Source organism: Anopheles coluzzii, chromosome 2, assembly GCF_943734685.1.
Source record: "Anopheles coluzzii chromosome 2, AcolN3, whole genome shotgun sequence".
In the NCBI taxonomy this organism is placed as follows: Eukaryota; Metazoa; Arthropoda; class Insecta; order Diptera; family Culicidae; genus Anopheles; species Anopheles coluzzii.
The window spans coordinates 94,438,240-94,459,640 of record NC_064670.1 but is presented as its reverse complement, the minus strand read 5'-3'; the positions used below and the strand labels follow the sequence as shown (position 1 = coordinate 94,459,640).

At 48.8% G+C, this 21,401-nt stretch overlaps 2 protein-coding genes across 8 annotated transcripts in view; both read right to left on the bottom strand.

Annotated features, from left to right (window-relative positions):
- Window positions 1-578: 578 nt before the first annotated feature.
- The window catches only part of LOC125906855 (uncharacterized), a 46,753-nt gene continuing 25,930 nt past the window's right edge, over window positions 579-21,401 (bottom strand). The window contains exon 2 of the mRNA XM_049607593.1: window positions 579-2,223. Within this exon, the coding sequence (XP_049463550.1) occupies window positions 651-1,352 (702 nt within the window). The 5' untranslated portion in view covers window positions 1,353-2,223 and the 3' untranslated portion in view covers window positions 579-650. The remainder of the gene's footprint in view (window positions 2,224-21,401) is intronic.
- The window catches only part of LOC120953553 (protein encore), a 67,515-nt gene continuing 49,415 nt past the window's right edge, over window positions 3,302-21,401 (bottom strand). For 4 of the 7 annotated variants that reach the window (XM_040373607.2, XM_040373611.2, XM_049607576.1 and 1 more), the window contains 11 exons: window positions 14,210-16,087; window positions 13,720-13,881; window positions 13,346-13,548; window positions 11,684-11,905; window positions 11,212-11,603; window positions 11,013-11,140; window positions 10,388-10,945; window positions 9,928-10,312; window positions 6,802-9,029; window positions 6,611-6,704; window positions 3,302-5,588 (listed from right to left, as the gene is read on the bottom strand). In XM_040373607.2, the coding sequence (XP_040229541.2) occupies window positions 5,512-5,588; window positions 6,611-6,704; window positions 6,802-9,029; window positions 9,928-10,312; window positions 10,388-10,945; window positions 11,013-11,140; window positions 11,212-11,603; window positions 11,684-11,905; window positions 13,346-13,548; window positions 13,720-13,881; window positions 14,210-16,087 (6,327 nt within the window). In that variant the 3' untranslated portion in view covers window positions 3,302-5,511. The remainder of the gene's footprint in view (window positions 5,589-6,610; window positions 6,705-6,801; window positions 9,030-9,927; window positions 10,313-10,387; window positions 10,946-11,012; window positions 11,141-11,211; window positions 11,604-11,683; window positions 11,906-13,345; window positions 13,549-13,719; window positions 13,882-14,209; window positions 16,088-21,401) is intronic. The other 3 variants (XM_049607578.1, XM_049607577.1, XM_049607579.1) reach the window with 3 other exon arrangements.

The following is a 21,401-nucleotide window of genomic DNA, read 5'->3' as shown; positions in this document are numbered from 1 at the left end:
AAAATCAATAATTCCAGCGGTTTACCACCCCCAGGGTGGGAAATTTAATTGCTTTGGGGGGAAATTTTCATCAAAATTTCGCTAAATATAATGGGTTGCAAAACACTTTCCCTCCGCTCATGAACTTGTGAGGGAGGAATTAAATCCTACATGCACCCCACATGGGGGAAAAAGCTGCAAAAAGGTGGCAAGCCACTGAATTATCCTAATACCTTGGCATAACTTTTCGAATAGCCAAGGTTTATGAGCTCTGTCGTAATGAATTATTGACACTATTTTACCTCAGGTATGAATGCAAACTGTGTAATGAATGCATAATTAGAATACAAGTTTAAAAATAAATAAAAAAAGTTTTATAATTTAGAACACAAGGAACAATTTTAATAATAAAACCTCAGGTTTATAATTTAGGTAAGTTTTATAAATTAGAACACAAGGAACAATTTTAGTAATAAAATAAGACATGACTAAATTGTATGGAAAAACGTGACAACTATAAAGCAGAATTTCAAAAAAAAGTTGGTAGACAATCCAAGATCAACCAATGAGTTCAGACTGTATCTGAAACCAAACCCCGTAGGCTGTACTAAATATGTACTAAAATTGTACTAAAATCGGTCTAACACTCTCCATGAGTAGCACAATTTATTTTATTTAGTCCACTGTTGCATTATCAACATCGCAATAAGTGAAAGAAGAACAGGATGGTTTGTCTTGCCGAACAAACCATTGCAATTTTTCAACCGGTCAAACGCAACCAACATCTCCAGCCGATACCGACAGCTGCAATTACCTCCGGGATGAAACGAGTACTGTGCATCGAACTTACTATCCATTTTCTCAATCTCCGCATCGGCCCACTGCTTCTGGGCTAGAAACATGCTGGTTCGATTGCCGTCCTCTGTATTCATGGTTGCCTTCAGGTAAAATGAGCGGGACGCATCGTCATAATGCAAACGGTACGTGGTACTGTGGCAATCGTTCCACCTGTGCGCTAAACGAATCAACTTTGGGTCGGTCGGAAAGACATCGATGTACTGTTGGTCAGCGGGACCCGGCGCTATCGGGCAGTACAAAATGATGCTCAAGCGACGATTTTTGTACGTGATGTTGCTATTCACGCAGTCTAATCCTAGCGTGGAGTTGAAAAAGCTGTACGGTGTGTAGAACGAGCTGTCGTATCGCAGGTAGTTTAATGCACTGTGAACGTATCCAGCACGCTTGATCGGCCGGCCACGAAAGTCCAGCAGTGTACAGGATGGTTCGACGTACGACAAATTAATACTTACAAGCAGCAGAAGCAAACCGCTGCCCGTAACAAGCTGTATCGTAACCATCTGGGTGAATACCATGCCCGTTACTAAGCGAGCTGGATTTAGTACAACGCCTTTTATAGACTCCGGATGAGAAGAAACTTACAACAAGTTACTTCATACAAAAAGTTGTCATAATGAATCACGCCATGCATCAACTGTACAATGTATCTACTTATGAATGTCTCGTAAACAACAATTGCTTCAAATCAATAAGCATTCCCTGCTCCACGAAAGCATTCAGTATTTCCACGAAATTGCTTTTTGATTTCTCAATATCTTTTCAACGAAACGGCCAAACACTAAAGACGCTCCAGATTTTTCTACTTTACTTTTTTTTAGGTTTGCTTCATTTTTCTTTTCGCTTGGAAATAATTTCCTTCACCTTTGTCGCTGCAGCAGTTTCACTTGTTTTGTCTTAATATAAGTACTTGTTTGTTTGTTTTTTCTTCTCTCTCTCTTCTTGTGTTTTTTCTTGTTACTTTTTCACTCAATTTTTGTTCTCTGTCCAGTTTGCTCTGTTCCATCATTTCCTTTTCTTTCCTACTGCTTCTTCGGTTTTGCTATACTTTTCTAGCCGACACGCAACCACTACACACACTTTTGCTCGTGCTTTTTCATACATTTTCTTCCGTTTACTTTTGTGTTTTTCTTGCTTGACTGCTCTTCTTCGTGTATATAAATTAAAATAAATACATTCTTTCATATATATAATAACACATTTAATCAACTGTTCCATTTGTGGGTCTGTGTTTTTTTGTTTGTGTATGTGTGCTTGCTAGTTTAACTCGTTCACTCAATTCTCGTTTCGCTTTTGTTTTTAACTTATCTCGTTTAAGTGTTGCACTTCTCGCACTATTTTATATTCTTTTCACTACCGTAGCGTTTTTAGATGTTCTTTCTTTATGTTCTTTCAAACATTTCCTTTCCATTGAAAACTCCACATAATAAACTGATGTCGGTTTTAGTTTTTGTTCCATTTTCATGCGATTTGCTGCTTCACTGTCATTTTGGTGAATGTATTTTTAGTGTTTTGTTAGTTAGTATTGTTTTCTTTTCTTTTGTTAATTGTAACTTAATGTTTGTTTTTATTGTTTGCGAATGGTATTTTGGTATGACTTTCCGTACGGTTTAGCATGTTCTAGACAGACGGCTCGATCTACTATAGCACACTGATTTGCTGAAGAGTTTACGGTATAATATTCCGTAGGGGACAGCAGGACTAAGAATAAGATATCGATGTAACACAAGAACAGTAGCTGTCGTCCGACGGCTGAAGATGGCTCTGCATGGCTGTCGGTAATGCTAGCCCACCTAACACCACCAAACACTCATTTTAAATGATGCCGATGTACAGAACAATATCACCAAGAGAGTTAAGTTTTCTGTGACTAGTAATGGTTTTTTTTTTTTGACACTCTCGCTACAATCCGCGCGTTGTTTGGCATGCGTCACGTGTTGTGCTTAACACTTTACAGTGACAGAATTTTGCGAATGCTTTGGACGAATCATTACTCCGTACGCAACAACAATCATGACAAGCTTCGAACGATAGTTGATGTGAGCGTTCAGATCGATAACGTAAATTCACTAGCATCATGCACATTATACAAGCTTTAATCGAGGAAACGGGTGATGAAACCTCCCGCCATATTCCGTTTGATACCGCATGGTAACATTAACTTTGTATCGAAATCTTCATTTAAATTAAAAAAAAATAAACAGCCTTTAAAGGGGATCCTAGTGCATGGCGAACATAACGTACAAAAGCACAACCAGCAAACGTAAACACAACAAATAGCAGCTTGAACCGCCGCACTACACGTGCATTGAAGCCGTGTTGCATTTGCTTTGCTGCCCGTGCTGTATCATCTCTCAGTTTGCGCGTAAGGTTTGAATTAACAGGGAAATTAAATAGCTAGTTGCAAGTCAAGTTTAACTAATGACTGTTTGGATTGTTTGAATGGATGCTGCTGCATGCAGAGATATGCACTCTCTCTCTCTCTCTCTCTCTCTCTCTCTCTCTCTCTCTCTCTCTCTCTCTCTCTCTCTCTCTCTCTCTCTCTCTCTCTCTCTCTCTCTCTCTCTCTCTCTCTCTCTCTCGTTCGTTCTACATAGGGGTTTTAATCGTTTCTAATGCACGGTCTATGCTATTGAACCATTGCGCGGTTTAGATTAGTATGTGTGTTTGCTGTGGTTGAGTTTTTGTTTAAATATAATTGATCGACTTTACTGATTGTTTGCTATTAAGAATGCTGTCGTCTGCTGTCTGTTTGTGTTTTGTTGTTGTTGTTGTTTTCCTTCTTTGTTACAGTTCGTGATAAGTTCGTTGGCAAGTAAATAATGCATTTCCGTTTCCATCTAACTTTACGCTTTACGTTTGTTTACGTTCCGCTAATTTTATATAAGTTTTGCACTTACTACTTCATGGCAACTGATAATCCGGCAACACGGGTATTCGTTCTCTCTACATTCTTTCACCTCGTCGCACCACAGCACCGCTCTTCGGAGTTCCGGTATGCCTTTGTATTTAACATTATTAGTATTAGTATGTATTTTGTTTTGTTTTTGGTTATCGATCACACATTTCTAAGAAGCAGTAACTGAATTCTGGGTTTCATCACACAACAACAGCTTTGGCGCAAATTTGGTTAGTTTCTCGGTGTTGCAGAGTAGTTAGTGTGTGAGTCTGTGTGTGCGTGGCATTTTTCCCTTTTTGCTTTTCACTGTATAGCATTTTTGTTGAAATCTTTTCACATGGAATATATCTCTCTGTTTTTTTATCCTTCCCTTCATCTTCAGCATAAAATGGGTGGTCCTATGTGTAGCTTTTTATTGCTGTTATGTTGTATTTCTTTTTTTTTTTTTTGCTGCTCTGTTCGTACTACAGTTTGCGCCTCCACTAGAACTTATTTCAACGTAACGACTGTTTATCCATGCGCATACCAACCACACGCCACACACACACGCTCACTCCTTAACATGCATACATTCATTCCTTGTTCATGCTGATCATACTCTTTCTTTATTGTTCAAACACTATTCGATCGTTTGCACTCATTATTCACACTCGTTCTGTCCGCGATTCTTATTCATAGCCATCGATGCTTCCCGCTATCTTCTTTAAACACTTCTTTATAGTTAACATAGCGCGTTTCCTCTCATCCTATTACTAAAGAGTGATGCTCTCGTTATTGGATTACTCTTCCAACTGATTAGATCGATACCTATAGCTTGTTTGCGCTTTTTTATCGCAACACTTTGCACGCTGTTTGCATACTTATCACATCCTGCTGTGATACCTTTAGTCACTATGACGTTCCGTTCCCACTTTTGTTTGCACCTTTTGAACAGTTTTGTTGGTCCTGCCTGTAGTTTCGATTTCGCGCTTTCTTTTCCTTCTTCTTGCACTTCTTCTGATAGTTAACGAGCCTGTCCGATACACACGATTGATTGTGTTAAAGATCAGCAAACTAAGATATTTATACTGTTGCAAACTGTAGCTCATCCGAGCCTGTTACGTTCTAAAACGTACCATCATCATTAACACTTTCTCTCGCCTCTCTCTCAGGCTTGCTCTACTTTCCGTCTCGTAAAGTAACATGTCTTGAAAAGGATAAGAGAGGGTTAGGTTGCGGGAAGTGGTGCGTATTCCTTAATATGTTTCCTTTCCTAAATAAATGTCTCATTCATATACATTGTCACGCTTCCGCTCTTAGTGATTAACTTGTTTGTTTGTTTGTCTGTTTGTTTGTTTGTGTCTTTCTAATGTTCTCTTCTATTAGTCGTTTGCTGCCTCCAATTCGTTATAACAACCTCACGTACCTCACCCCACACTCCAAGAACACGAAACACGATAGCTCTCTGCCTGGGAGGGTGGGTGCGAGGTTAGTAGGTATGCTAGCCGGTGAAGTAACTATAGTTGTTGCATTTTCGTAGCCGATCTCAGATCAGCACTGATCACATTATACCCCCTCTCTCTACCTTTCTCTCTTTCTTTCTAAAAGTATATGCTTTACCTTCTGGTATGGTTGGTTTCTAAGCTTGCGTATTTGTCCTACTGCACACGCACACACACTGCGCCGTACTCTGCTGTTTACTACGACGTGTCGGATTTATAGTAATGTATATGAATACGCACCAATTTCTGCTTCCCGATGCATTGCGTGTGTGTGTGTGTTTGTTCTTTTCCTTCCTCTTATCGAAGCGATTTATTCACCTTGGCATTGCTGTAGCTGCTGCTGTGCTGTGGTCGTGGTGTGAATTGTCGAGATGCTAAAAAGAAGAGGGACGGTGTAAACGTTACTCAAGCAACAGATGTCATCAGTACTGCATAATGTCACTGTCAATGTCATACAAAAATCTGACTGAAACAAAATCCATGTCACGTACTCAATTGTGATAATCAGAGGTGATACTCAAAACGATTGGTGTGATCAATGCATGCTTTGTGACATTTTGCGACCAACGCTTGGTCAATCACTACGTCATGACTTTTTTTTACTGTGATAAGTTCTTAAAAATGTCACTGGCATAGTCATGACATAGTCCGGCTGAAACAACAACAAAATGTCAGCGTCACGAGATGATACTGTGATGATCGGAGGTGAGACTCAAACAGTTGTTGCGACCATCACATGCTTGGTGACATTGTGTGCAACCAACTCAGTCACTTGGTCGCGACATTTTCTGTCGGCGATCCTCACCATAGTCATGGAAGATATAAGGTGCGTGCAACTGGTTCCAAGAAACAAAATCGTTTCTTGCTCTGTTTGACCCGACAGACCATCAAACCAGACAGAGCGAGAAAACATGCTCATTTTGCTGCTTGGGACGACCGCACGCCAAGTATATTCCAAAAACGTTCGTGATTATCACCGACAGAAAATGCCGTGTCCATGTGAGTGATCAAGAGTTGAGTGCGAAACAAAATGTCATTCAGCATGTCCATTGACTCAAACAGTTAGCCTCACCTCCGATCATCTCAGTTGTGTACGTAAGTTGATTTGAGCTTTGTTTCAGTCATGAGTGTTGGTGACCGAAACAGTGGCATTTGACAACCAGAAAAAGTCATGATTGTGCTTGTGACGACATTAAGCTCAGCTTGTGAGTCAGAGTTTCGCGGTTGACTCAAGCACTCGCATGTCGTGTTCGGCATGTAATGACGCACTTTCATTGAGTATCAGCAATGAGCATCAAGCTACCACGGATATGTTTATTCTTTTCGTTGGTGATTATCTCGTGACACTTATGACATTTTGCAGCACTGGATGTCATGCATTAGTGGCTCTACTTACCCGGCATCACCATATTCATCGTCGGATAGACCCCGGCAATTGGACGTATTTCATTAGGAGGCGATCGGCGGCTTTGTGGCAATGTTAGCGATGGCTAAATGGTTGGAAGAAAAGCGTTTCATTAGTACCGGAAGCCCCACAAGAACTATTTACCCTTCCCCCTTCTCCTCCTCCCCTTCCATCTCACTTACATAATACGCCTGTCCGATTTTGACGTACGACATTCCGGTCGCCGCATTGATCGGGATCAGCTGCTGATGGTACGGTTCGACAGCGGCTGCAGCCGCCGCCGCCGCCGCAACCGCTGAGTTGTGCATTACGGCGGCGGCCGGCATCGCGTGCGGATGTCCCGCTCCGTGGCCACCTCCATTTCCGCCCGACCCAGAACCGGCCGCTCCATTACCGCCCCCGTTGCTTCCCACGCTGCCACCTCGGTGCGACGGACCGTTGCTCGCGTAGTAGGACGATTGGCCAGAGTGGCCCACCTGCCCACCACCACCAGCCTGTGCCATCGACTGTCCTCCACCCGCGTGGTAATAGTGTGTTGCGCCCCCTCCACCGCCCGGACCACCGTGCTGCGCTTGTTGCGGCACACCGTGTGCCATCGACTGGCCGCCACCACCACCGTGATGCGGATGATGCTGCCCGTGCGGCCCCGCCGGATGTCCCGGATGATGGTGGTGGTGCAGTCCACCGTGCTGCTGGGCAGGTTGCTGCTGCCCGCCGCCCGCCGACACCACCGGATGGCTGCCCGCGTGATGGTGAGACGTCGGTGTCGTCGGATGGTTGCCGGCTCCGCCGTGTCCGCCGGCGTGATGGTGCGCGTGGTGCGGCACCATCGGATGGTGCGACTGGGCCGCACCGTGCTCGTGCACGGAAGAAGACGTAATACTGTTCGGTGAGCCGTTGCTCTCGTTCGAGTTCGTGCTGGGCGTGTTGCGGCTGTTCACCCCACCGTAGCTGTTGCTGTTGTAGCTCCGCTTCAGGTCCAGGTTGGGCGGTTTCGAGGAGCGATTGAGGCGTGCTTTATCGCCCGCCAGACCGGCGGCGTTCGGTGCGGTCGCCCCCGGCACCACCATGCTCGGTAGCGTCGGTATCAGCGGCGGTTTGTTGTTGTTCGAGGAGTTGCCGTTCGCCGGTGGCACGGCGTTCGGCTGGCCCGAGCCATCGTGGCGGTTCAGTTTGCCCGACGGCGGCGGCCCCAGGATTAGCGGCCCGTTCTGGTTCTGGTTATTGTTCCCTGTATTGTTCTGTGCGTAGCCACCCTTCATGCCTCCCTGCGGCTGATAGTTGCCTCCGCCGCCCGTGCTGTTCGGTGTCATCTGCCGTCCGTTGGACGATGCGTTGTAGTTGAAGTAGCTGCCACCGGTTGGCCCCCCGTTGGAACCGGCCGCCGCCGCCGCCGCCGCCTGGCCTCTCGGCTTGTAGCCTCCCCCGTTGCCCGGCTTCCGGTCGTCCGACGACGCGTAATGGTGATGCCCCGCGTATCCTCCGCCGCCCGCTACATTCGGCATGATCGGGGGCGTTGGAAAGAGCGGCATACCTTTGGGCGTTGCACCGGCCGGCACACCGCCGTGATGGGGCGGCATCGACAGGGGCAGCGAGAGCGGTGTGCTCGGCGTCGACTGGGGTGTGGGTGCGTTTGTGGCACTGTTGTTGCTGTGGTTGCCACCGCTGTGACTGCTGTTGCTACTGCTGCTACTGCTACTGCTGTTGCCGCCACCGCCTCCATTCGACGGTCCGTTCGTGCTGGAATAGTGGCCACTGCCTCCCTGCTGCCCCTGCTGCTGCTGCTGGTGATGATGGTGGTAGTGTGCTGCTGGATGGTGCTGCCCTCCGCTGCTGGCGGACGAGTCGGCGTGCGGGCCGGAAGCGGCGGCCGCCGGATGGTGAGCGCTGGGATGGTGCTGCGGTGCACCGGTCGGTACCGGGTGCGGATGGAATGATGCGGCAGTGGGTACCAGTGTGCCGGCGGGGGCCGCAGCCGGATGGGGATGGGTCGCCATCGGGCTGGCGAATGGAAGCATGTTCGGGTACAGGGGCTGCGGGAAGGCGGCGTACATCGGGGCTCCGGTCGCCGCCGCCGACGTGGTGTCGGGCAGTGGTACGGGAATATTCGTGGCGAACGGTGAGATCGGCACGGGCGTTACCGAGGCACTGTGCGTGGCGCCGCCCTGCGACTGGCCGTGCCCACCGTTCTGGGGCGGTGTCGTGTTGCGCTTGCCCGCCATCGGTGCCCCGGACGGGCCGGGCGTGTTCGTCGGTACGGTGGCCGTGGTCGTGATGATGCCCCCGGTGCCGGGCGTTTGCGGCATCGGCGGCGGCATGAGTATGGACGCACCACCAACCGTCGACGGGACGGGCGTCTGAGGAACGTAGTAAGTGATTGGCTGATTCCAGTAGTTTTGGTACGTAGCACCTGCGGGGAGGAGGAGAAGAAGGAACAAAGGAAGTCAATGTTAGTTGTTTAGTTGTATAGTGGTAGGAGCTCGGAATCGGGTAAGTTCCGTGTTCGTAATCAATTTTAGAGCCGATTCCGTTGATGGAATCGATTCCAATTTCGGAGCCGATTCGGAAAACGATTCCGGAACCGATTCCGAAGTAGACTCTGGTGCCGATTTCTGAGTCGATTCCGGAGTAGATCCCGGAGCCAATTCCGGAGTCGAATCCGAATCCAGAATCGATTCTGGAATCGGAATCGGCTCCGGAATCAAAATCTGTTCTGAAATCAGAATCGGCTCCGGAATCGATTTCGACCTAGGAATCGCAATTTGCTCCAGAAACGGAATCAGAATTGACCCCAGATTTGGAATTAGCTCCGGAAAGAGAACCGGTTTAATTGAATTTAAATAAGAAGTTTCAGGAGCGAAATCAATCCGGAAATCTTCATGAGAATGGATCGTTTACAAGTAAATTTGGATACTTTGCGACTATCAATACGTAACATCATTGGACCCAAACTTCTATTTCTATGGAGATGGCGAAACTGACTACAGTTTCGAAGCTGATTCTGATTTCGAAGTCAATTCCGATTTCAGAACCGAGTCTGATTCAGGAGCCGATTCCGATTTCAGAGCAGATTCTGGAGCAGATTCTGGAGCTGATTCCGGAGCCAATTCCGATTCCAGAGCCGATTCTGGAGCCGATTCCGAAGCAGATTCCGGGGCCGATTCCGGAATCATTTCCGGAAACTGATTCCAGACCTACTATCCGGAATCGATTCCGACGAAAACTTCATTTTTCCCATCACTAGTGTAGTAAACTGTGTTGTTGATGAAGCGATGAATAACAAAAACCAACTTCCTGCCCTGCCTTACCATTGAACGGGTATCCTATACCGATCGGATAGCTAATGGGATACTGCGAAAGCTGGCCGGCTGCTGCGGCCGCTGCCGCGGCCTGGGCCGCCGGGAACTGGTCGGACGAGTACATGACCGGGTTCTGGTACAGTGGCGCACCGGTGTACGCTGCGGCCGCTGCCGCACTCTGCGTGTACGCGATCGGATGCAGCACGGTCGAGGCGGCACCGGCCGGGGCCGAATAGATCGACGCGCCCGGCGTCGAACAGAGGCTTGCTTCGCGCTGCTGCTGCTGCGGATCGTACACCGGCACAAAGTACCCGCCGGACATTTCGGCCGGATCCATTGCCGTGGGATATGTGTAGACCAGCGACGATGGTACCGCGTAGATGGCACCGTCCGGCTGAATAGAAGCAACAACATAAAAGCGCGTGTTTAGCAGTGACTCTCGTGCAACTTAATCCTCACTACTACCTACCGCAGTCTGATATGTCGTCGTTGACAGGCCCGGTGTGCCGGTCGCATACACGGTAGTACCCGGATGGCCACTACCACCACCGTCGTACGTGACGGTGTACGCACTGACACCCGCACTCCCACCGCCGTTCGGTGTAGCGCTGGCACTGGCGTAGCTCGTTAGCGGCACCACCGTTTGGACCACGTTCGCCACCTTCACCATGTCGTTCTTCTTGTCCACCTCCTCCTGCCCACCGTCGGTTGGCGTTTCGCTGCGATCCTCGTCGTCGTCCTCGTCATCGTCATCGTCGGCGGCGTCTAGCGTGCTGCTACTACTGACAGGATCGTGTACGTGCAACAATTGTACAGCAGCACCCAGAGCCGGATTATTGTTGTTGTTGTTGTGGCCGGTCGGGTCGGTTTTACCGAGCGCGTCCAGCGTGTCGCCGAGATCATCCGGTTCGTCGCCGGTCGTTTCCGCCACCTCGTCGATCAGCGATCGGTCCTCGTCCAGCAGCGTTGTAGTGTTGGCAGTATGCACCAGGCTTCCACTGTCACTCGGGTTAGTACCGTACTGAATCTGGCGAGTGGAGAAAGGAACATGTTAGTGAAAAATCTTTGTATTTTCAGCTCCAACCTGCACGCACTTCGTTCATATCGATTGGCTGCAGTTCGCTGGCCTGCAGCATGGGACTGGTGGCTTGATGTTTCTGCAACTTCAGCGCGCCAAGCTCGTTTGTGGTTTGTGAGATCTCTTCGCAGAGGCTTGAATTTTCTGCAAACGACCAAAAAAGAACACATTTAAAACGAGCTCCGGGCAGGACAGCACAAGAAAGCAACACGCACCATCCATATCGGGATTATCCTTAACGCTCAGCAACTTTAGGCCGCCGCCACCGGTGCCACCACCAACCGCATCGTAGCAACCGAGCTCGTTGACCACCTCCTCCGCGATGGTGGTCGGTGGTGACGCCGTCATCGTCATAATGGTCGTGACGGCCCCCGACCCATTGTCGGCAGGGATCGCCGTCTGCAGCCCGCAGTCGACCGACTTACCGAGCACCGGCCCGTCGATCGAGCTTTCAAGCGAGCTGCTGCTGTTGAGATTGTTCTTACTGTTGAATGATTTCTGCTTCTCAAACTTTCGCTTCGACACTTTGCCGCCGCCCGCAGCTGGCCAGGGACCACCACCCGTCGCCGTCGGAGGCAGATTGGAGGGATCGAAATGGTACAGCGAGCTGGATAGGATGACGAAACACAATAAAGGATGAACGTTAAACTCAATGTCATGCCATGGCGCAAGGTGGCCATCTCTTACCCGTCCTGGTTTACGATTGGCTGGAACGTTTGCGGATCAATCAGTACGCTGCCCTTGGGCACGCTTGCCATATCGGTTACGGCCCACATCACGCCGCACGTGGCCGACGGGGATGGTACGCACGGTTCCGGTGTGTGGTCGCCGCTGCCGTAGCCGGTCGGGGACGGTGTTACCGAGTCCGAGCGGATCGATTGCGTTTTGTAACTGGAAGTAAGGTACGACCTGCGTTTGAAGGCAATCGTTACTCATCGGTCGATCGGGAAGCCTCTACCGGACGCTTCGGGATGGAACGAATGTGTGAGTGCGTTGATGGGCCGAATGACTCAGACCGAGTGAATGAGTTCAATATTTGGAGCGAATGAGTGAACTAACTCACCAGAATGATTTGTTTCACCTAATTTGTAATTTAACTCTCCGTGCCGACTAGCAGCTCACTCACTGCAATTTTACTCATTCGTGAGTTTATTAACTCATTGGAGAGTTTAAATAGCATGAATGTTTTAAATATTTGCAGTGGCTAGCCATACTAAAAAGATGTTTTTTTTTATTTACTCTCGCACCGTGATGTTGTTCTGTCGCAGTGCTGCCGAGAGTCGCAGTGCTGCCAAATGACACTGTTTCAGTCACCAACACTCATGACTGAAACGAAGCTCAAATCAGCTCACGTACACAACTGAGATGATCAAAGGTGAGACTCAAACAGTTGGTAGACCAATCACATGCTTGATGACATTTTGTTAGGCACCCCACTCTTGGTCACTCACTTGGTCATGACATTTTCTGTCGGTGATAATCACGAACATTATTGAAATATACTTGAGGATCGTGTGGATCACCGACTGAAAATGTCGAGACCAAGTGACTGAGATTGTTGCACACAATGTCACCAAGCATGTGATGGTCGCAACACCACCTGAGTCTCACCTCTGATGAGTCTCACCTCTGATCATTACAGTATCATCTCGTGACGCTGACATTTTGTTGTTGTTTCAGCTGCACTATGTCATGACTATGACAATGACATTTTGCAGAACTGATCACAATAAAAAGTCATGACATAGTGATTGACCAAGCGTTGGTCGCAAAAATGTCACAAAGCATGCATTGATCACACCAATCGTTTTGAGTATCACCTCTGATTATCTCAACAGAGTAAGTGGTATGGAATTTGTTTCATTCAATTTTTTATGATATTGACAGCGATATTTTTCCGCACTGCAGGCGTGTGCCTCCTATTCAATACAAAAAAAAATCATCAAAGCTCAAAAAAGCTAGCCAACTGAAAGATTTAAAACATACATGCTGATTTAACTCTTCAATAAGTTGCTATGCTCACGAATGATTTTAAGCGCAGTAAGTGAGTTGTTAGTCGGCACGGAGATTGAACTCTTGAAGAGTGAATCCACCAGCAATGTTAACTCACCATTCCAACTCATCAACTCTGAGTAAAATCACTCTAATCACTAATCACTAGGTGCCCCAACTGAGATTTTAATGTTAATTACGCCTTTCAATAGCTTTAAAGCCACTGATTCTTCAAGATTGAATCCTGCGACCGACCACACATCACATCGTTTCATCCTTAGGCAGATTTCCGGTTAGTACCTTCCACAGAACACCCCCTCCTCTGCCGAATCTCCATCCATCGACACAAACACTCACCCACTGCTCGACGGCGACAGCCTCCAGGGCGTGTTGGTGCTGGCGTTAGAGTCCTGCTTCGTGAACAGCCGGGCACCGGCACTTTTGGTCGACGTTATCGAATCGCCCCGCAGCAGCGATGCATTCTGCGACGATCCGCCATAACCACCGAAGCTGTGCGATTTCGAAACGCAAGGCCGCTCGTCCGATCGTCCCTCAATTGACTAAAAGCAGGAGGGGGGGAGGAAAAAGGGAGTGAAATTGTTAACACGGATTGCACCAACAGCAACAGCGGCAAGCTACACGTTCAGCTCGACTGAGCGCGCAAGGTGATGCGGTAGAGTATGCGGCCTGTGCAAGCCGTCTACCAGCACACACCCGTCGGCATCCCGTACCACGGATTGTACTTTCAGCAAGCGATTGTTCTGCAGTTTCTGCTGGTGCCGGACAGCATGGACGTCAATCAGCGTCGGGCCGCCGCCGCCACCACCAGCAACACCAACACCATCGGTCGATATCCACTGCCACTGATCGGACTCGGAATCATGCTGAAAGTCCTCCACCCAATAGAGCACGGCAATGGGAGGTTGTGAACAGAAAACGGGGAAATTGGAATGCGGATGGGGATGATGGGATGGGGAGGAGGGTTGATTTGGAAGCATAAACCACGGGAACCATAGAAAAAGAAACAAGAAAGAAGAGAGAAGAGAGAGAGAATGGAAAAAAAGGAAACGAAACTACAATACACCGTACATTGATTACACACACAGCGCCTTATCCTAAGCACACACACAAACGCTCACACATTCACACAGGGACACACGTACAGCAGCACAATAAAGGGAAAGGGAACAGTCTGCCCGCACCCTCACCCGACGGTCTTACCTCACGGTTTTTGAACAGCCTCCGCTTCGACTTGTCGTACTCTTCGTCCCGCTCCTCGAAGCTTTTCGCCTTCCGGTCGAGCATGCCCCGGTCGGGACAGTGCAGCAACCCGCTACCACCACCCCTGCCACCCCCGCCTCCTCCGCCGCCTCCTCCTCCATCTCCCCCGCCGCCACCGCCAAACCGGTGGTACTCGTCGAAGCTGTGCGTGTCCCGCTTCAGGATCGACTTGCGCGGCTCCTCCGAGAAGCTGTCCGAGATGAGATTCTTGAACCGTATGTCCGGGATGCGGGTGGCCGGCGTCACCTCCGCAATCACGCACTGCTGCGTCGCGTCCACGTTGTGCTCCATGCCGAAGTACGCCGCGACCCGGTGGATCAGCATCCGGTTGTAGGAAGACATGGGCGGAAACTTCATCTGGCTGCGGCTCCGGTCCATCGCGAGCGACAGCAGCTCCTTCTCGATCTTCATCAGCATGTTGCGATCCTTGAAGTTTTTGTTCAGCGTTTCCTTGAAGAACTGCAGCAAATTCACGCCGCTCTGGTCGGTGAACGGGTCGCACAGGCTGTCGCGCGACATGAACGAGGCCATGCCGCCGCCGCCGCCGAGGCCACCGCCACCGCCATCGACGCTGGACGAGGAGCCACCGCTTAGGTTCTTCAGCCGGGCCGCCTTATTGCCACCCTTGCCGGAGGCGCCGCTGCGTTTCTTGCCACCGCTCGGCGGCGTCGCCGTTGGGCCAGTGCCCGCCACCACACCGCCACTTCGCATAAGGCCATCGGTCGGACTGTCGCACTGTATGTAGCGCGTTTCCGTTTCGTGCGAAAACTGTATATTGATCGGACCGTCGGTGGCGGCACCGTCCTGGCTGCTGCTGAAGTTCACCTCCCGCTGCTGCTGGTGCTGGTACGGACCGTGGCGGCCATCGCTATCACAATAGTTGCTGCTGCTGTTTGCCGGTGACGTTGCCGGCGAGTGTTGCTGCCTGTCCGAGGACGCCGTCGTCGGTTCGCCGCCCATCGCCTGCTCGCCAGACACGAGATGGTTGTGGTTGGACGGATTGGTCGGACCCACCGGCATACCTCCGCCACGGCCCGCTCCCCCACCGTCCGGTGTGTCTATGCTACTGCCACCGGGCTGCGTCGGTGAACCTACCGTGCTGACGACAGTCGGCGCCGCAGACTGCTGCTTCGTAGTGCCGGTGCTAGTTGCCGTCGATTTGTCCGTCTCGCACACCGCAGCGGCACCGTTCGCTTTGCCGCCGCCATTGTTTTTCACGCTGCCATTGCTTTTCGGGTGATGCTGATTGCTACCGTTGCTGCCGGCGTTCGGGTTAAAGGACGTCTTCGGCGGTGTCAGCTTCGGGAAGTCTAGGTCCAGCTGACTTTTGCCACTGGTGCTGCGCTGCTCCTCCCCACCGGTAAACAGGACAATGTTCGGCGAACCGTTGCCACTGCTGCCTCCTCCACCTCCTACTCCTCCACCACCTCCACCCGGTCCGGAGCTGTTGTGTTTGGCGAGCGAATCGGTGTCGCTCATCATGGTGGATGCCGATGCTGAAGCGCCGTTTCCTCGCTCGGGCTGACTCTGGGGACCATTGCAGAGGGTGCCAATGTTGTTGTTGTTGTTGTTGCCGCTGGTACTGCTGCTACTGGTCGCAACTGCGTTGGTGGTTGTGGTGGTAGGGCTGACAGTGGTCGTGTTGATCGTACCACCCGTACTGCCGCCGCCGCCGCCGCCACCGCTGATTGGATTGCTGCTGCTGCTGCTGCTGGTGTGCGTATCGGATGGTGATCGCGGCGTCGGTGTTCGGGGCGGCGAGGTTGACTCACGCATCGCGTGACTGCGGGTTAAATGCTTGCCTTTTCCACCAGCAATCTAGCGATCGGGACGAGAAGGAAAAGAAAAGATTGAGCCGTTAGCATTTTGTGAGGATTGGTTTTCATTTTGTTGATCATTTAAAAATGGTCAAAGATTCTTTTGAAAATTGTATAGTGATTAAAAGCAAAACGACTAAATCTATACAAATAAATCATTTCAACCTTTGCCGAAAGACAGATTTCCATACGACCACCTCGCTTATCGCTCCTAACTTAATTGCTTTAAATCTCGTAAACGCCTGTCAAGCAGCAGGGGTAAGATTTATCACACTTTGCACCCAACCCATCGGTCACACCTTTCTTTTGCGCAGGAAAAAAAACCCGACATCCGCCTTCCACTTTTTCCAACCCAACCAAAACGCTCCATCCGGCCAAAGCGCCACTTGTAGCGTGACATCCCGAAGGCAACATTGAAGGTTAATTAGTAAGCCCTCAACCTAGACCATCCGGACCGACCGACCGACCGCCACCTAATTGCTACGCATTCGCCACTCTTCCACCTTACATTTTCTACCCTCCCACTTCTGCCCCGGTTTTCCCCACAACCCTTGGTTTAGCTCTGGAACTGCTTTGGATTGGGTCAGGGTAAAACGATCTAGCTATCTCACTTCCACCCAGACGGACGCTGGCAACGCAGGGTGGTAGGGAGAGTATGCAAAATGTTTTCCTTTTGAAAAGGCAAAAAGAAAATGCAAAACCCGCTTTCCCTGTCGACGTGGGATGTTACCGTTACCGTGTGCTTAATTGTCACTATTATCCGGCGGTTAGCCTCGACGGTTAGCCCGACGAAACATGATAATGTACAGTGTGGGCGTTATACGCGGGATCCTCGAGCGGAGCGGAGCGCGACCGTTTGATCCTTGCTGTGTAGCCTTAATATTTAATTTTAAGGCTACACATGAAATTTTAGCTCCGATCACATGAAACCGCCGCGACAAATTGAGTTCTATTTTCATCATGGGGAGCACGCAAATTCAAGTGAAAAATTTAATTAGTTGGACATATTAACTTAAAAGCACAAATGTGTGTCATCAGCACAATGCTAAACGCACCTAATTTTCTTACAAGAATATACTCTTAACCAATTACTCACTTTTGCTCGAGAACACTATTGGGTGTCACGTTTGTCAAATTTATCACCGCATAGATTATTCACAGGACAACGAAAGGCGCTACTGATAGTGTCTTTTCCCAAACTTCTTGGACATTGTGGTCCAACCCCGACGTGGCTTTCGACGACGACAAAAGCGGAAGCAACTTTACTATCGGATTAGTTTCCGAATCACTTTTCTAACCGGAAGGAGAGCAGCATTCACATTGATTAGTGCTAAGCTGCCCGTTTCATGGCATGGCAGGAGGTGACCGGTGGTGGTAGTGACCGACCAGTCAGGGCCAAAAATTATGGCCCACGTGGAGAGCGTGGAAAACAGATTAGACAGAACATATTTTACTCCCACCTATTTTTCGGGTTTCTGTTCCTTCCTGCCAACAAAAAAAAAGTCAGGGAGTGGACGAACTCCTTACTTTGTAGCCGGCTGGACCCTACCTACCCCAGTACCGGGAAAAGCAAAACTTATCCGATTAACCAACGCGCCGACCTAGCCCAAAAACAAGCGAGAACGCTATCAGCCAAGCGTGGAAAGCGGTTCCGGTCCCGATAGCACCGACCGCTTCCGGGGCTCTCCTTTCACGATAGATTAACGCCGCACAAGGATGGTAGTGTGCACGGCCGTGAAAGGTCGATAGCGTGAAAATGTGATTCGAACTTTGCTTTGCACCCAAACCTGCCCCAATGCTAATGAATGTCCCCCCCTCCCCCCGCTCGCTGTACACAGAAGAAAATCGTGCTGGGCTGGCTGGAAAACGTCTTTCGCCAACTTACAAAGCTTCACGCCTTCACCCGATGAATAGATATTTGTCTTGGTTATCCATTAATTATTAATCATAATTCAAACGCAAAAGCCCTCAGAGAGTGCTGACCTTCAAACTGACACCTGGAGAAAATGATACCGACTCATATTCAAATGAGCATTGCTACACGAAACCGCGTCCTACGCGTTTTCCTGTCGGAAACAAACCGCGCAGAAGGGTCGCGCGCTACTTTTGACTTCACTTCCTAAAAGTTAATGCCACAATTTCACACCAAACGTTTGCGGTGGAAGCCATTAGCAGCGAGAAGCAGAGGGAGAGAGAGAGAGAGAAAGAGCGGGCGTCAATAATTCGGAAAGCTTTCGCGAAGTCAACATCAAGGTACAATGGACAACTGGCGGCCCAGCACAGTCACCGATTTCCCCCTTCTGGTGGTACCAAAACTAAAAGGTTATTAAAAAGGTCCGGAAAGGTCAAACCCCGTCGGGCGGAAAACGCGACCTGCCCGGGGAGTGTCATGAATGCCGCCGTGGCATGGCAAATCACACGCCACTAAATCAATAAATTCCAACCTCCCAACCGGCAGGGAAGAGGAACGCGCATTCCCATCTCCCCGACAGAGTGTTGACCTTCTAGCGGGCGCCATACTTACAAAAGCCACCACAGCCAATGGCACCGCAGTTCATGGGGTAATATCGAAGGCTTTCGAAATTCCCCCTTCATTTCCTTCGCGATGATTGCACACGGTACAGTACCACCATTTGCTTTGCAAAAGAAATTTTGCACACCGGTAGGGCCAACACGGACTGAGGAGTCGCGGCGGTTTTGCTTTGATTATTATTTTACCCAAACTCAACTTTCACCTCCCGCCCCAAAACCCTTGCCTAGGCAATCAAATAGGGGGGTGAAATAAATCACACAACTAAACAGCCAAGACCGTGAACTTTAGGAAAATGTCAATGCCAGAGTACAGTATGTGTGTACCTGTGTATGATTGCTTGTTTTTCCTTTCCGTTCGCTCCTCCTTTTTGGAAGGGAGGCAATTGGATAGCCTTCAAACACCGCGGAAAGTATCGAGGTTGAAAAAGTTTACATGTTTGGTGGGTTTTCACCCTTCCCAGGATCGACGAAAAGTATCGTTTTTCTCTTGGTGCCTTCCAGTAGTATCTAAGCATTCAATTATCATGTCCCGTTGCCAGTGTTTTGCAGTCATTTGCTGTTTGAAAACATAAACAAGCTCTGGTATAGCTTCGAAGTGAGCTCGGTGTTGCAGAATTGCATACTTTTGGCATACTGGGGCCCTACATTCTACTCATGTTCAGACTAGCAATGGCTCAATTGAAAATTTGGCGAAATCGGAATGTTTTGAATCTGATTTCTCATCTCTGGATGTTTCCTAGCGATTCTGGGCGATTCCGGATAACCTTAAAAGACGGAAAAGTTTGAGTCCAGATGTCTCCCGACAGCTACACGGTGTATAATAAGATTTTTTTTATGATTAGATTCCGAATGGTAGAGAAACATTAAAAATACGTTTAACATCAACTTTAACTTGTTTGAACGACAATGTAAGGCTCGCGAGCCACATGCGGCTCCGTGCTTTTAAGATCATTTATAACCTTAATCATTCATAGCGGGTCTTATTTCATTCATTTCATTTCATATAGAACTATTACAAATTTTACTCTTGGTTTATCTATTTGGCTCTTCACGCACAAACTCTACAATCTTTTTTGTAGTATTTGGCTCTTTCGGTCGAAAACTTTGCCGACCGCTGATCGGAACTGTCCGGGCTTATCAGTAATCGCTCGTACTCAACCAACCCACCAACCAGAGTCATCCGGTATCGCCCTGAGTCATCTGGAGTCATACGGATTCATTAGGGTTCGTCCGGAGTCATGAGGAGTCGTCCGAAGTCATGCGGAGTCGTCCAGAATCGTCCAGAAGTCATCCGAAATAATTCCAAATCATCCAGAGCCATCCCGAGCCATCTAGAGTCATCCGTAGCCATTCAGAGTCATGTGAAATCATCCGGTGTCATCGAGAGTCATCCAGTGTCATCCAGAGTCATCCAGAGTCATCCAGAGTCATCCAGAGTCTTCCAGAGTCATCCAGAGTCATCCACAGTTTTCATTCATCCTGAGTAGTTCACGCTTATCCGCAGTATGCATTAGAGGAGTATGCATTAGGAGTATGCATTGATACGAAGCCATCTGAAGTTGTCCAGATTCATCTGAAAACTTCTGAAATCGTACCGATTAGAGGAGATTTGTTAGGATTCTACCACGATTGCAGATTCAAATCTAGTTTTGATTCGGAGTCGGATATAAACCCAAAGTCAAAGTGGATTAGCGACTCCACTCCAAATTACACTTCCCTAATTCAAACTAGAAAGTATCTTCTTCTTCTATGGCACAACAACCATGGTCGGTCAAGGCTTGCCTGTACCACTAGTGGGCTTGGCTTTCAGTGACTTATTGATCTGCCCTTAGCAATATAGTCAAGTCCTACGTATGAGGACATGATCCATTTGGGGCTTGAACCCATGACGGGCATGTTGTTAAGTGGGATGAGTTGACGACTGTACCACGGGGCCGGCCTACTAGCAAGTATTCATTCACCATTTACATTACAATAATACGTGTAAAACTCTCAACAGTAGCCGTTGTCACAAATTAGGTCCAACATGAATACACTACTACAACATCATTTCCGCATACACTTTGATGCATTGTGTTCATTCCCATCTCTGACTTTATCGTTGTGCCAATAAGAGGTAAAAACACACTGCACATGTATCGCTTTCATTATCCGCCCAGCGGTGGTATCACAGTAAGATACGCAGGCATTACGAGCGAGCGTCAAATGGTTTTCCCCGGAGCCGGGCCAGCCAGCGGAATGTAATTACCCACCAATAAAGAGCAACGCTTTAAGCGAGGCGCTTCGAAACAAAAGAAATGTCCTGCTTTCGTGCCTACACTAATCTAAACACAGCAACACACACACAACGAGACACACGACACGGCCGCAAAAAACAGTGTTGGATGGTGATGAGTTTTCCATTGTTAGTACTGTCACGGTTATCTCCGGTTTTTTTACTCCAATCCCGTTCGTCTTTGATACGTTTTTTAACGATGACTCGTAAAAGAGTGCAACGATGCCGGTGCTCCAAAGAAAAAGTGGGAAAACTCAACACTATTACCCTACGGACGATGGGACAATCATCGACAAAAAGAGAAATGGGTAATCAATATATTCTGTACACTTTTACAGCATGGAGAATGAACAAAAAACAAACATCGCATAACTACAATCATCATCCGCTCGATACGGGTAATTGTACTCCCCGCACCAGATCCTTGGGGCCATATGTATGCGCTGGTGATGCAATTTAAATTTTAATTAGTTACTCATCACGAAACACGGACCGTTCATCAATAACG